Source organism: Xiphophorus hellerii, chromosome 9, assembly GCF_003331165.1.
Source record: "Xiphophorus hellerii strain 12219 chromosome 9, Xiphophorus_hellerii-4.1, whole genome shotgun sequence".
NCBI classification, from domain to species: domain Eukaryota; kingdom Metazoa; phylum Chordata; class Actinopteri; order Cyprinodontiformes; family Poeciliidae; genus Xiphophorus; species Xiphophorus hellerii.
In genome coordinates this window covers 24,806,308-24,821,929 of record NC_045680.1, presented here as the reverse complement: position 1 = coordinate 24,821,929, position 15,622 = coordinate 24,806,308, and the positions used below count along the sequence as shown (strand labels likewise).

General features: G+C 43.2%; 1 protein-coding gene across 6 annotated transcripts in view; it reads left to right on the top strand.

Annotated features, from left to right (window-relative positions):
• lpp (LIM domain containing preferred translocation partner in lipoma) overlaps nt 1–14,717 on the top strand; it is a 182,218-nt gene extending 167,501 nt beyond the window's left edge. For all 6 annotated transcript variants that reach the window (XM_032572054.1, XM_032572051.1, XM_032572055.1 and 3 more), the window contains 3 exons: nt 6,007–6,185; nt 9,602–9,722; nt 11,918–14,717. In XM_032572054.1, coding sequence (XP_032427945.1) covers nt 6,007–6,185; nt 9,602–9,722; nt 11,918–12,046 — 429 coding nt within the window. In that variant the 3' untranslated portion in view covers nt 12,047–14,717. The remainder of the gene's footprint in view (nt 1–6,006; nt 6,186–9,601; nt 9,723–11,917) is intronic.
• The last annotated feature ends 905 nt before the right edge of the window (nt 14,718–15,622 follow it).

Here is a 15,622-nt window from a genome sequence, read left to right as displayed (position 1 = left end):
TGCTGCATTTTCTGCATTTCATGGGGTTTAGGCAAAATATCTCACAAGCTGCTTCTCACAGTTGGAAGCTGCTTTTGTTGGGGGGGAAACTAAGAGTTCAATCTTAAAAGCATCATTAATGTTTGAAACCAAGAGACTATTTTGTCAGGTCTGCTTCTGAAAAATGCATTCACTTCAAATACTTAAAGGCATGCAAAAATATATTTCCTTAGTTCTGTTAGTTTTCTTCAGTGCTGGAGGACAGGGATAGGGTTATTCAGAGCTACTTATTGAAACTAAGCATAACTGAGGATGCATTTATTTTAAGGACAAAGGTTTTGAATGAAAAGTAAATGAATAGCATCAACATTTTTACTGATGAGTAAATCACCACTAAATAGATGAAAGCATCTATCTAAGATATCTAACGTACTTTACAAGTTCCTAAACATGTTTTTTCTCCAGTGATCTTCCAGCTTTGTTTTGGTTAGCTTTAGCTAATGTGTGAATTCCAGTTTTAGCCAGTTTTAGCTAATCTCCCAATACTAATTTGACCTAGTTTTAGCTAATTTGTTAATACCAGTTTTTGCTAGTTTTAGCTAAACTAGAGGAGCCTTTGAATTTGGACTGTTGCTATGACATAACTAGCCTTCAAAATATAAATTGGACACATCAGTATCTTTAACTAATCAACTGATTAGTGAAAGATGAACATTTTAGCTGGTTTGGTTTTCTCCACAATTGATGGCTTTGAAAATATTTCTTTCTAGTGTCCTTAAGATTTATGTAATTATTTATATGAAAAGCAAACTTGACATGACAGTACACGTTACAGCAAGATAACTGTATTTATTTAATTGTATAAAGCAAGGAAATGCATTTGAAAATTACATGTAGTCTTTAGAATCTCATGTTAGCGAGGTTAGCATGACTAACTGTATACATTTATTTTTGAGCTTTAAAAATGACCAGCCACTGGTCAGTGCCTAAAGATAATCCAGGTCTGGTAACCATTTGGTTTGACACATCTTTTTATATTTTCTATATTTCAAATTGTTCCTTACTATTGTAAATTTTATCATTACTTCACTGCTTTTCTAAATTTGTTGAATATTTCTCCAGTGTTTCCTTTCTAACCTACACAGCTGTGTTTCCATCAGTTACTTACTTTCTATAGTTGAATGATTTCTCTTTCTCTTTTAATTCCTGGTTGTTTTACCAAAATAACTTGTTTGTCCATTTACTTGGTTTAATATCTGTCCTTAGACACTTTGTGCTACACTACGCCGTATGAAAGATGTTCCACGAATGAAGTTTGATTGGCTGATCTTAGCCGTTGACCAAAAGGATTTCCTGTTTCCAAACTTTGCCCAGTCGACTACTAGCTATCTACTTTTAGTTTTATGGTGAATATATGTCTGTATAATTAAATTTTCTTATAATTTAGTGTCACTGTATTTATGCTGGCTTGAACTGATTTCTGAAAGACTCGTAGAATTAGATTGAAGCGTGCAACAGCAAAAGTCGCCTCCTAATGTCCGAGGTTGGCGGTGCAGACTAGCACGCTGAAGCGTCTCTTTAAAAAAAAAAAAAATTCCCCTGAATCCTGACTCCATCTCCTTGTTGCTGTTTCTGCTTTGAAGCATTTTCCTCTTTTTTCTCCCCCCGCTCCTCATCCTTTACAACGCCTGACAGGTTAATGAAACCACCTGTCATGTTGCAAGCTTCCACGCTTGGTAATTAAGCCCGTGATGGTTTTTGGGAGAAAGGATTTCTTTTTTGTCTTCCTTGATTGGCCCACATTAAACAATAAAAAGGGAGAGAAGCTGCTTGTCAGGTTTTGTTAAATCAGCAGACACCTTCCCTTAGGAAGTAAGAGGGTCAGTGTTTTGACTCATAGTTCACCAAGGAGTCAGTATCCGTTGTTCACTCCAAAGAAAGGCCAAACAGCAGCAGCAGAGCTCCATCTTTCATCAGACGCTTGTTAGATATTACTGAGCTGCCTTCACCATGGTGTTGTTAATTCGCACAGCCTGGCCTGGCGCTGACCGTCACATTCTTTCTGGACTTGACACACACACACACACACACACCCACACGCCGTCAGATCATCTGTAAATTTGGACCACTCTGAAGTTGACCGTGCCAGTACAGGAATTGCGTGCGTTCTCGCCGCACTCCGGCCTCCCTTCAGCCCGACTTGGCCGCACGGAACAAAAAAGGGAACAGATAGGTGTAAAACCTGTGTTGATAGTGTTGGCAAGCAGCTTGATCTCAGCAATATGCTCCGTCACATTCCCAAGTGTTGACTTGTTTCTGCTGCAAGACATCCTTGGTTCAGGCCTGGGTTTTACCAGCGTTGACTGCTGTGGACTGTTTCTTTTTTTTTTTTTTTTTTTCTGTTGCATTTCTGATCAGAGAGGAAGAGAGCGCGTTCTTATTTTAACCTCTGATTGAGTGTAGGTTTGTAAAATCATCAAAACTTCTCTGAAGAGTCAATCACATTTTCCATCTTTTACCCTGGTATTATTGATTAATGAAGCTCTACTTCGTGTAAAAACTGAATATGTCAGGAATCTTTTTGATCTTAATAGGTCTAAGAGATGGGCCAAACAAGCTATGTCTGGCCAGTGCAGATTTCTGCTTGTCGCCTTTTCGTAGGAAATATATGACATAAATGAAAATGGATGTAGTCCAGGTTGTGGTCCGAGTTCATCATCACATATGTGCTTATACACTGAAAATGTTTTGCGTCTGATTTTTTTAGTATTAGACCGTCTAGTCAAAGGAAAATGGGCAGATTTTGAAATCTAGCTGATTTATTGTTGCTTCTCTAATAGGTCTAATAGAAAGGCAGAGCTTGGCCCACCCAGGCGTTTTGAAAAGCTGAATGGTTGCCATGGGAGATTAGGATTTTTCACACATGCATGAAAGAATAAAAGCAACACCCCAGATATGTTTTTGATGAGTGAATAACATCATAACATGATGTAAAGCTAAAAAAAAAAGCAGATTTTTACATGTGAACACTTACACAAAAAAGCAGATAATACTACCCGTTTAAAATTGAAGTCAAAACTAATAAAATAATCACCAGTTAGTAACTCACAAGAAAGAATAAGTCTGCTAGGTTTAACTTTCCATCACATCGAGGTTTTCAGCCTTTTTTCCACTCTCTTTCCCCCCTTCATCACATTCCTCATGTTAACAGACAGCTGTGTGCTACTCTGTACCAGAACCAGTTATGAAATATCGAGAAGCCGAGCCGGACTGTGTCGAGTTTTCGAGCGGAAAAGGAAACGGCTTAAATCAAGAGAAAGGGGGCCACAATTGACTTTAACGCACTTCACTCACCCCTCGGTTCAGCAGGAGGCTGTCTGACCTAAATTCACTTTACCTCATCTGCCTAGACATTTGTTTAGCCTTCTGGGCAAACACTTACACAAATGTAGGAAGGAGAGAGAGAGAGAGGTGGAGGTGGGGGGTGGGGGTTAAGAAGAGAATACATATGCTTGAGTACATCACATGGAGCAAAGTGGAGGGAGGGGTTGGGGGAGAAGCAGAGGCTGCATCCGGACATGTGCAGACGTATACAGCCCTCTAGTGGCAGACTGCAGAGGGACGGCGGCGTGTGAACGCGAGGGCACGCTCTGATTTATGCAGAGCCACTCAGACCGTGAGTGGGAGCGGAGCCCAGCCAGAAGGACCGGGAGCACGCGCACGTTCCTCTGTTTTGACATCAGAATCGTGGAGGGGTGGAAGGGGCGGGGGGTTTGGGTAACAGAGCAGATAAACGTTACCTAACCCCCAAACAAGACGAGTCACGAGCGAAAGCCAGAACAACAGGAGCCGCAGCAGCAGCAGCAGCACGAGCGAATTGAGGTCATAGAATCTCACCATCAGAAGGAAACGAGAGGAATTTTTCTTTCTCTCTTTTTTTTTTTTGTCTTTTTAGTAGCGAACTCATTACAGTGGCCCGGAGGATCTGTGTGCTGTGAAATCATATGCTCCAGTTAAGCTAAACAAGGGCAAGGTATTCCCACATGAAGGCCAGATGAGAATAAGGAAGTAGGAATGCAGACAGACGAGTTGAGGATGGTTTAGTGCTGCTTGGCCCTGGTGTCTTACTCGCGTTCTCAGGTTGTAAATATGCCCCCCCCCCCCCCCCCCCAACACACACGCACACACCCCCACACGTCCGTACACCCACACACACACACACACACACTCCTCATCCCCTCCATCTCTCTACCTCCGAGTGTGTGCACGCGAGGCAAACCTCCAGGGTTCGGAGCAGCGAGCTCATTAAAGGCTTTATTCCACTTCCAGGATCGCGCAGGATTGCAATATGGACATTGTTTACACACAAATGTTGCCCTGGGAATAATGTTTATTTCTATTACCATCTTGGAGGCAGAGGAGGAGGAGGGGGTGCGGGCGGTGGAGGGGTGTTTGGGAGTGTGTGTTGGGGGTGTGGGGGGGGGGAGGTGAGGGCTTGTCTGCACACATTGCTTTTCATGAAATACAGCCTCTCCAGGAGTGCTTTGAAGAAACGGCCGTTTTTCAAACCGCTTTCTTCTCCCGCCTCGGGTCGTACATCAGCCCCCCACCTCTCTTCTTGCCCTCCTTCAACCCCTCCGGTGCCACTCCATCATGTAGCCAGGATCTTATCAGGAGGCTGCTTTACGTAGCAGGGAGAACTACCCTCGTTCCGACGGGAAACAGCGTTTCCCGCTCATTAGCATGTAAACTATAAATGTCAGTGCGCGTGAGACGCAACCGGAGCGAGGGGGCGTGGGGGCGGAGGGGATGGGGTGCTAGGTTTACCTCGGCCGAGCGGTCACATAAGTGTCATTTTAAACGGCAGGGCCCCCGCGAGCGCATCTGGGAGGCAGCGCGTGACGCAGCGCAGTGTTGCTACACACCCGGAGCTGTGTTTGGAAACACTGAGGCAGCTTGCTACTACGGCGGGGGCCAATGGGAGCCACTGAACCGTGCTCTGTTTAGCCCAGCCAAGCGCACAGACAGAGGGAGAGGATGGGGGAGCGGAGCGGAGGGGTGGGGGTGGGAGCGATGCAGAGATCCAGGAAATGCCTGAGCGAGAGGCTGCGACAGCGGGGGCCCATCAGCTCACTCACACACGGCCTCATCAGGCCACACATTGATCACCCTCCCATGATACACCCCTCCCCCCTTTAGCAGCGCCGCCGCTTAGAGAGCTAGTCGTTATTTATGAAATATTGAAATAACAAATGGCCTCTCTGGGCAGATATTAAGAAGAGAAATGCCACAGATAAGTCAGAGGCGGGCGTCAGCCACATCACCCCCCCACCCCCCACACCCCCACTAGCGGGCTGCCTGCCCAGTCGCCTGGCTGCAGAAAACCTGCAGTCATCACAAAGTGGAAATATTTACAGCGCTCGCTCTTGCATAAGCCAGGATGGAGTGAGGGAGAGAGCGGCTGAAAAATGACTGTGTTTGTGTTTGGAGGTTGAGGGGAGGCGCTAATCAGATTCCTTCAGCTTCAGAGGCATTTAAGGACAGCTCAGGCAAAGGCCTACTGTGTTTGTTGCAGAAGCAGAGGGTGCGCCGGCGAGATTCAAATCATACGTTCCACGTTAGAAGATGTTGACTGAAACCTGCTAGAAATCTGAAGCAGCTTTCAGTTTTTGTCCTCCTCTAATCTGGAGGAAACTTCTAGAAAACTACAAAGCTGCTGAAACACTGAGTTCCTTTAAATCAAGGGTAAAAACCCACCTGTTTACAGCTGCCTTTAGTTCATAGTAACTTGAACATTGACCAACATATCTGATGTGTATTGACTTGATGATTTTGATGATGGCATTTGACAAAATGTAATGTTTGCAAGCGTCATAATTAGTTACGATGCTGTGTTTTTATGATGTAAAGCCCTTTGAACTGCCTCGTTGCTGAAATGTGCCGTACAAATGGACTTGACTGTCAGCCAGTCATTAGACGATTAGAGGCCTTTGTTGCGTAACTGTGTGTGTGTGTTTGTGTTCGCAGAACACTCTGGAGACCTGCAACATCTGCAGTAAGCCGATCATGGAGCGCATCCTGCGGGCGACGGGCAAGGCCTACCACCCTCACTGCTTCACCTGCGTGGTGTGTCACCGCAGCCTGGACGGGATCCCCTTCACCGTGGACGCCTCCAACCACATCCACTGCATCGAGGACTTCCACAAGTACGCAGCCCGACTGGTCCCAGTGCAGCATTCATTCCTCTTAGCAGGGTGTCCGCGCAGCTTTAAATAATCTTTAAAAGTCTTAAACTCACGCATCCAAGATTAACACCTTCAAATGTCTTAAATTCATTTCTTTTTATGTTTGCCTTAAATATGCTAATCACAGGTCTTACATTTTGCTCTTGCGGGGCTATTCAATCTTTTATTTATTTCGTGGGACTTTTCCGAGTAGGTACGTCAGGAGACTACGTAGGCGTTTCTAAAGGAAAGTATTTCTCAAAGACCCGATTGGATGAGGAAGCTGAAGCGTTACACGATTGGACGAGCACATCATCCTGGCTGTTTGTCAAGGACCACACCTGATTGGACAAAATTAACGTCTGTCATTTGACTTTTCTTTTTCTAAATATCGCTAATTTACTTCTCTGGCATCAGGCTTTGATTAATTTATTTAGTTTCACGAGCTTCCTGTTGTAACCGAGCGTTTCAGAAGACGTAGATGCAACGGGAAGCAGATTGTGTTGGCCCGCCTGACATCAGCGAATTCCCATGACAATTTCTTCCGCCTATCTTAAGACGGAGCTTCCGGTTACAATTCAAAATAGGAGCGTCAACATAAATCAAACTGTTTGGATAAAAAGTCGTGGTTTTTCAGAGACGTTTGTAACTGTGGAGGTCTAATTGTTGACATTTTGCCATTTCATTAAAGAACAAAATCCATTTTGGTTAATGAAATAATGTGAAAGTAGTTAAAATCAAAATAATAAAGAAATACAAAATAAAATGATCTCTTGTGGCAACCAGTCAGCTGCACAAAACACTTCCAAGCAGAGCTTCTTCCTCAAAAAGGTAAACATATAAACATATTTACAGACAAAGAACATTTCTTTCTTAAATGCAAAGTGTTTTTCTACAGTTTTGACTTATTACTGCTCTGAGTATGGTGAGTCTGTCTACCCAGTGAATTAGTTGACGATCATTTCAATAATCGATTCATCCTGATTAATCCGATTAATCGTTTCAGCCCAAAGCAATTCTTTGAAGTTTGTTGGTATGAAGTAACAAAATGCAGAAGGAATATTAGTACATGCAGGGAATCACCTGTGATTTTGTTTAAAAATGTTGCTTCTGAATGTGGGACTTTTTTTTCTCTCAAACATTCATGACCTGAAGCCCTGACCAGCTCCTCGCTGCTCCGCCCGCCGGACGTTCCAAACACTGCCAGAGTATCTGGGTCATTTTCTCGTCAACATTTAAACACAGAAACCCTTCGTAACGCTCCGACACGTCGCTAGCTGCCAGTAGTGCAGGATCTCCGACTTCCTTGAAGGGAATTACGGTCAACGTTTTGAGAAAGCCATGTGATCCTTAGATGACATGAATTTAATGGCGCATTCCTGTCACTGTATCAGACATCAGTTAATTGCGTAAGCAGCATTTTTACCAGAAATGTTTTTCTCCTCAGTGACCAGAAGGGAAACCGCTGGCTTTCAGTCTGCGTGTGTGTGTGCGTGTGTGTGCACACAATGTGGCACGCTGTGTATTTTCACATAGCATGTATGACCTCATCAGCCGGGCCTTTGTTTCGAGGAATCTTCGAGCCTCGGCCCGTGCTGTTGCTGCACGGCCGTGGTTCCCCCACAGCCACACCAGAAGCCTTTACTTCCTGACAGATACTGAATGACAATCTGGAATAGAGGAAGCGTTCGCTTCACTTCTGGTCACTGAGCGGGACCTACATTTTCAGACAGTTTTTTTTTTTTTTTTTTTTTCAGATCCTCATTGCTATTGTTAGAAAAACTTCTTCTCCGCAAGGCATTTCCAGAGTTACACTCGTGAAGGTTTGTTCTGTAAATGAGGCTCTGAATGTTTGCTGCGCACAGTCGGTAAACGGAGCAACTTTTTTTTTTTAAAGCTACAGAGTGAAAAGCACCTTCTGTGCCGTCTGATTTGTGGGAATATTTCCACATTGTTTCATTGTTGGTGAACAATGAATTACTGAGTTTCAAGAGAAAAGAAAACAAATGTATGCTAATGTACAAGGATTTGTCCTTTTTAAATCCTGTAAAGCAATAGTTAAGCAAAGAAGAAAAAAATTTGTCTTAGCTGAATTCTACTGATTTCCAATTTTTTTTCTTTTTTGCATTTTGTCACAAAACAACCCCAAAGCTGTGTGTATTTTATTGTAATTTTCCGCAGCACACCAACACAAAGTAGGGGAGAGTTGCTTGGAAAACTCTAATTAATTGTTTCATCTGCATTCAGCCACTCAGGGTTAATCCTTTGTTTCCACTGTAATTACAACTGCAAGTCTCTTTGAAGTACATGTGTTTAAAGTACATGTGTCATTAGTACATTTAAACTAGTGGTGGAATGCTACTGAACAGTTTAATTAAGTTAATTGCAGGGTCTGCAGTTAATCAAAATGAATCGTATTTGAATTGAAAACTACATCTCAACAAAATGAACATTTTCAATTCAAAACCCATTTTGCTCTTAAATGGGTTTTGTTGCTCAACAACAAAAATATTTCTTGTTTGGTTATTTAGGTTATTCAGCCATCAGGTTGGCAAACATTAGCGTTGGGGACGTCTTTGTCGCTGCTACATGGTTAGCATTGAGATGCTATTGTATGCTGGAATAGCTTCGCTGATAGTTTAACTAACTTGCACACAACAATCGTCTTTTATAGCGTCCCATCAGATTGTTTTTTTGAACCAAAAATGAACCTCTAGTGGGCTGAGAGAAGCGGCTCTGTCCTGTATTGCTTGCGCATCAAATTGACGGGCGTATCAGAAACACAAGAGTACAAAGGTTCCTGCTTGGGGATTTTGTACCCAAAAAAAAAGAAAAGTAATTCAATGACTTTTTTTTTTTGAAATGCACTACAAAATTCATGTAATTAGTTGAAACTGACATGTTAATTTTAAACCATTTCATTGTAGCTCTGACTGCACAAGTGCATCTGAATAAATTAGAAAACTATAGAGAAGTGAATTAAGTTCACTGAGTGAATCCCATTGTTTAGATCAGCGACACAAACACTGATGTTTTCAAGGCTTTATTTCAGTTAATTATTACTTTTTTTTTTTTTTTGCTTACATCGAATGAAACATTTAAGATCAGAATATTACATCAGGCCACTAAAGTTGGATTATATTAAGGGGGTATATGCATAAAATAGAGTTTTATTTGTAGAAGGTTTTTCACGCCCCACACATCACCTCCCTTCATGTTTACAATCATTCACTCCTTTGTGTTGGTCTGTTGAGTAAAATCCCAATGAGATACACTTTAGTTTGTAGTTTTAACAAGAGGTGTGAATCTCAGAGTTTCAGTTCGTGCTTTATCATCATCATCACCATCATCATCATCATGTGCTGCTGTTCTGAGCTCCTCTCCGCTGTTTCTCACAGGAAGTTTGCTCCGCGCTGCTGTGTGTGCCACGAGCCCATAATGCCGGCGCCGGGCCAGGAGGAGACCGTCCGCATCGTGGCCCTGGATCGTGACTTCCACGTGAAGTGCTACCGCTGCGAGGTACGTGTGTGTGTGTGTGTGTGTGTGCTTTTCTTTGCCAGGTATCCGCAGCGTGAAGCCGTCAGCCTGAACTCGCAAGCTCGTCCCCGAGTCACCCTTTTCAAGGAGAGACGAGTGAATCATCGCTCTTCTTTCCAGCTCCGAAATAACTTTCGCTCTCTCCCAGGCGACGTTCACGAACTCACACAGTAACCAGTCTGTCAGAAGCCCGCACGATTAGCCGATAAGTGCCGCCGAGACAATGTGTGCCTGGCTGAAGGAGACGGAGTTCATCACGTTGTCAGAGAGCCGCGCTGGTGCGAGCGCGCGGCGCTGCTGGCAGATGGAAAGGTCAGAGGAAAGCAAGGCAGATTAGTTCAGCTGAAGAGGCTCAACAAGAGAAGAAGTTTGTCACCAGGGAGCCAGAAGAGGATGGAGGAGACGGCAGGAAGGAGGGAGGCAGAGGTCGACTGTAGGCTTTAGTCGCAGACAGTAGGGATGTTAATGACAACTCTATCCTCCTTCTACTTCCTGAACAAAATAAAACTGAAAAATGACTTTTTTTTAAGCAAATAGGAAACAGTTTTTCCCATGGAATTGATGTGCATGTCACTGAATGTTGATATATTATCGATTTTAGTAGCTGACTTCAAAAACATATTGTGTAGATTCAGTACTCACAGACGTATAGTTCAGGTTTTGGGTTTTCATTCACTCTAATAAACTCAGTCTGTGCGTAATAAACCCAGAGAATACACAAGATTCACTTCTTTGCATTGAATTACTGATAAAAAAAATGAAGTTGTCGTGTTCTAATTCTAGAGGAAAGGTTTTCTTCACAGCAGGAAAGGATGTGCTTTATCATAAATATAGCTGCAGCGCTCGTTTTTTGTGCACCTATGCGGAGGTCCTTATAGGACTCAGGGTGTCTGTTGTCTTTTCGTCATTAGAAAAGGTCAGCTGAGGTAAACCTGGAAGCTTCCCTCCAGTCCTGCTGCTCCGATGTTCTCCGACGCGATCAAAGATGGCAGACGTTGCTCTGCACTCTGATATAAACGGACAAGGATAAGACGTGATTCATTATGCTGTCATAACATAGCTAGGTCTTTTCAGGAAACACTTTTTTCTTTTCCTCATAATGTTGTCAAAAAACAGCGGAGAAGGCCAAGGTGCTGCACAGTGAATGACAAAAAAAGGCAAATTGAAAATCCAGTCTGTAAATGCTGCCAAGGTTGCAGAAAGATTGAACTGACTGACAAGTTCAGTGCACTCTTTAAACGCTGCTTACACTGTAAAACTGAATCACGATAACAAGCACGCGTCAGGTTTCTGAGTATGTATAGGTTTTTGAGGGGAAAAACTGGAGTGTGGAGAAGCATTTTTTTCACTGACTTAAATTGTCAGATTTAATAACTAGATTAACACGATTAATTCTAGTTGTTCAATGCCAGAATCAGGAGAGAGAAGTTTTGAATCTTACTCCCTTTTGCCTTTAAAATGTATGTTGGGCAAACATTTTCAACGTCCTCACAAGTTTACTGGAATCTATATTAAATATTAACTATGTATTTCCCAGCCACATAGTGGCATGTTTTAACACAATCAAGTAACTAAGTTACTATCAGTTGTTGTTTTTCTGTATGTATATCAAACACTGACTTCACATCTGACGCCTTGAAACTGGCCTCTGTCTCTTTAAGATCCACCTATCCTTTCTGACACTCCGCCTCATCACATCACCGAAGAACACAAAGTGTGGACCGAAGAAAAGTGTAGCTTATTCTACCTGCTGTACATAAAGCATCATCAAAATCAAAGCAGCAGAATCTTTTGAAAACATATCTAGGAACGCCAGCTAAGTTTGTAGACAAACTCGTAAAAGAAAACAAACCCTATTTGTTATAATCTGTCTAGCAGATTATTTCTATACATTTTGCAATAACGTCTGGGACAGTTTATCGTCCAACAAAATGTATCATCCCAACAGGCCTAGTGGTTCGTATAATGAGCTCAGCAAAAGTGCAGTTTGGTGTTTGGTGTTTAATTGTTGCTGCCACTAGTCTGATGAGCTCAGCAGAAGACGTAAGGTCCAGGGCGGAGGTTTGGGTAAATGGGAGGAGCTTTGTGAAAGCAAGTGTTTAGGCTCACCCTGAATGGTGGCCAAACACTTCCTGGAGTTCGAGTCATCTTCCTAACAGTGAGCGTGTGTCTTGCAGGGCTGCGGCTGTCTGCTGTCTGAGGGGGACAACCAGGGCTGCTACCCTCTGGATGGACACGTCCTCTGCAAAAACTGTAACACCAGCCGCATCCAGGCGCTCACCGCCAAGGCCACCACTGATCTCTGAGCAGCCAGCCCAGCCAGCCGCCCCGCTCAGCTCCACTGTGATTACCCAGCAAGCGCTCTCTTCCTTCCTCCTTTCATTCCCACATACCCATCCATTGAAGCTACACACACAGACACACACCTGTATATCCCTCTGTATTTATGTTCACCTTAAGATACGAGAGACGGCATCACGTGTTCACCTTCGACATGTAGCACCGACGCGGTACAACGACTGCAGGGAAGCTTTGTGTTATTGAGCTTCGCTTTAAAGCCAGCTTCTAGTTACAGGAAGTGAGCTGCTGCCTTTCATATTCAACCTATCAGGTATCAATCAGAAAATAATACATCCCCCAGTGTTATTATAAGTCACCATCTGTATGGGCTTCATTTAAGTCAGGCTGCATGAGTTTTTGTTATTCATCAACCCAAATGCTTTTCTGTCAGACTTCCCTCTTAAGATCCAGTCAGATCCACCCAGCAGGTGAGGTCATGGTTGGAGATGTTTGGGTGTGTGTGTGTGTGTGTGTGCGGGTGTGGGTGTGTGTGTGTGTGGCTGAATGCTGGCCTTTTTTTTTCTTTTTCTCTTCCCCCCCGAAGTGTTTCTAAAATTCAGTGCAGAAACACCAAACATTAGGGGATAAAAACGACGAGTCGAATTCAACCCCACCGCCGCATGAACCGACACCAAAGACCCGGCGATGAACCTCAGCGTTTCCTGTTTCCTTGGTTTAATATGCAAGTGTGCTAAATGCTGTTTACTCTCAGTACAATCAGTTCCTCTGTCGGGAACAAAACGTTTGGTGCCTTTATGGCCCATTATTTTCCGACTCTCTGCTGTATTCAGTAGGTTACCTTCAAGTGGCCTAAACGGTAAAATCATCCCACTTCTCTTCAGATGGAAGCAAACTTCTTTATATATATGTGACTGTAGAACCGCCCCCTGTATTTTAAGAGAGTTTTAAGAGATAAAAATGAATACACTCCTATGCAATTTTCAACATTAAGTGCATCGACACTTTAGACAAATTAAATGATGAATAAGGAAATATTTTACGTGTACATATTGGAATTTAAGTGTCCTTATAGCAAAACCTTAGACCCACGCTGATGTCGGTACGCTGTGCTGTATGTCGGTATTTAGCCTCAGCTTTTATATGTAGTGTTAGTTTAAAGTTGTTGGGAGAACAAGGGACCAAGAAAGATTTCCTGAAAAGTTTTTTTTTTTTTTTTTTTTAATCACCATCTTTAATGTGCCAGATGAACAATTGGTTTCTTCTTTCTCTTCAGCCTAATTGCTCCAGTTGCAGTTGTGAGTATTTATGACGGGGAGTTCACGGTGCCGTGTGAAGTTTGAAACAGTTTTTATTTTGTTGGCTGAGTGTTGTTTCCTAGAGGGGGATGATCGGGTTCGCTGATAAGTGATCGTAAATCAACAATTAAAGAAGCAATCCTGATGAGTGACACTAGAGCGTCCCGACGGACGGCTGACTGGAAAACTTCACAGGGTGCCTTCAAGCAGCAAACACCGGGGGAACTAAAGACCAATAAAAGCCATTTTCTGATTTAATTCTGGAAAAACACTTCAACTATAGTATTCTCTTTTCTTATTGTTTCTTTCACCTATTATATGTTCTAAATGGCAACAAAAAACGTCTCTCTGCAGTGCATATGGCGTTACTGTAGATGGGATTAGGCCGTGGCGATATCGTTACCATGGGAACACTTTGGAAATAACTCTGCTAGTGAGACTTTTACTTAACTCCCGAGTTCTGCCTTGATTTGGCTTTTCCTTAAAAAAATAAAATAAATAAATAAACCCTCAAAAACAGCATAAACTCAGAAATTGACATGTGAGGCTTCTCGATGTCGGGGTGAGAAGGCGGCAGGTCGGTGGACAGAATGAAGCGCCTCAAGCAGGAAGGAAGCGACGGCCGCTCCTCCGAAAGGTTAGGCAACCTGAACCCCCGGTTTCCTTAGGGAGTTCTACGTCAATATTAGGGCCCTTTTCTTTTTTTTTTTTCCCCCGACAACCAAGTTCTTCGTCGCATAGAGAAACCAAACACACTGCGACGTTTTGGTTTATAAGTGTCCATGTTGCAGAGCTTTGAGACACGGCTCGCAGTCAACTAAAATCTCCCTTTATTTTAAACCCAAACTTCAGAAATCTGAACTATCCCTTTAAAATGAAGAGGAGTTTTCTGCTTTTCAGTGTGAACTAAATCATGCCTGCACGTCTGTGTCGGCTGTAAGAGCAGGTTATCTACAAAGTGTCCTCATGTCTTATATGTTCTCACTTCCTTTAAGCATTATATAGTTTACAGTGCGACACGAGAGCTCTGAAAGAGACGCTGTGAAGATTGGTGGTCTGTTCTTATTCTTCTGTTGTCGCCTGTAAAAAGTGCCTTTTATCAGAGCAGCATCAGATCACCATGCCGTACGTCTGATCCAGCCGTGCCTCAAAGATTTGGCCTTGTTTACTTGTTTTCTAGCCAAAGTAAATACAGTTTTTTCTAGTTTTGGACGCTTCGGGCCGCAAGCAGCTGATTTTTTAATTATTTTTTTTGTGTTGATCAGAGTAAATTCTTCCAGCCTGTTGTCAGACCAAAGCGTCTGGTCTGAATCTGCAGACAGGGGGCCGTCATGTAGTCCTGTATTTCTTTTCCTTCTTTAATAAAAGCTTTGCAAAAGCATTGTGTCTCCTTGTTTCTTTTTAGTTTTCCCTCTAGCGTTCTTAATTATCCTGAAGAAAAAAAAAAAAGTGTGCTTGGTTTGTTTGGGGGTTTTTTAATGTTTTTTTTTCTGATCCGTGTCCAGCAGGCCCCAACCGCCCTCCCCTGCCGCTTGTTAACACTTGGCCTTTTGACCCGCAGCCCGTCGGATCGGGCCGGTTAATGAGCAGATTTTCGCCGTCTGCTCGTCGTGTTCCCCTGGATTCTGCCTGCGACCTCCTGCTCAGGCATCCTGCAGACTAAAGAGGCTCCTTTAGTACAAAATGAAACCGCTTCACGTCTTTCAAGAGTCACTAAAAAAAGCCCTCAGTGGACACAAACACTCGCTCTCACACTTTGTTTTGAACATCTGAATGAACTGATCTGAGAGAAATCCGACAACTTTCATCTGCTACGACGCTTTAATTAATTAATATATATATATATATATAATATGTGTGTATATTACGCAGACTCCTTTTTTTTCCCTAGTAGAGAAGTAGCCGACACAATCAGGAAATGCACTCGGCGATAAAGTTTGCACACTGCTTAGGTCAGCATGATGGGCTTGTTAGAATAATTTAAAGACCCATTTTTTTATTTGTTTATTTTTTTATTGCTGTTGCCCCTTCAGGCGCTGCTTGATTTAATCCCTTTCGTTTGTCATCTTTACTCGCAGGGTTTCGTTTCCTCCTGCAGACAGAGGCGGCGATCGGAACCGTAAGGACGGGGGGCCGCGGTGGGGTCGTCTGGGGGCCGACGGGGGAATATGAGATTAAAATCCAGCCTCGTTTATCTCCAGCTGACCTGCTGCTCACTTTAAATGCAGCGGTTACGTCACAGAGCTGTCCGTGATGTAACCGCTGTGCTAGAAGTCTGTGCCAAAA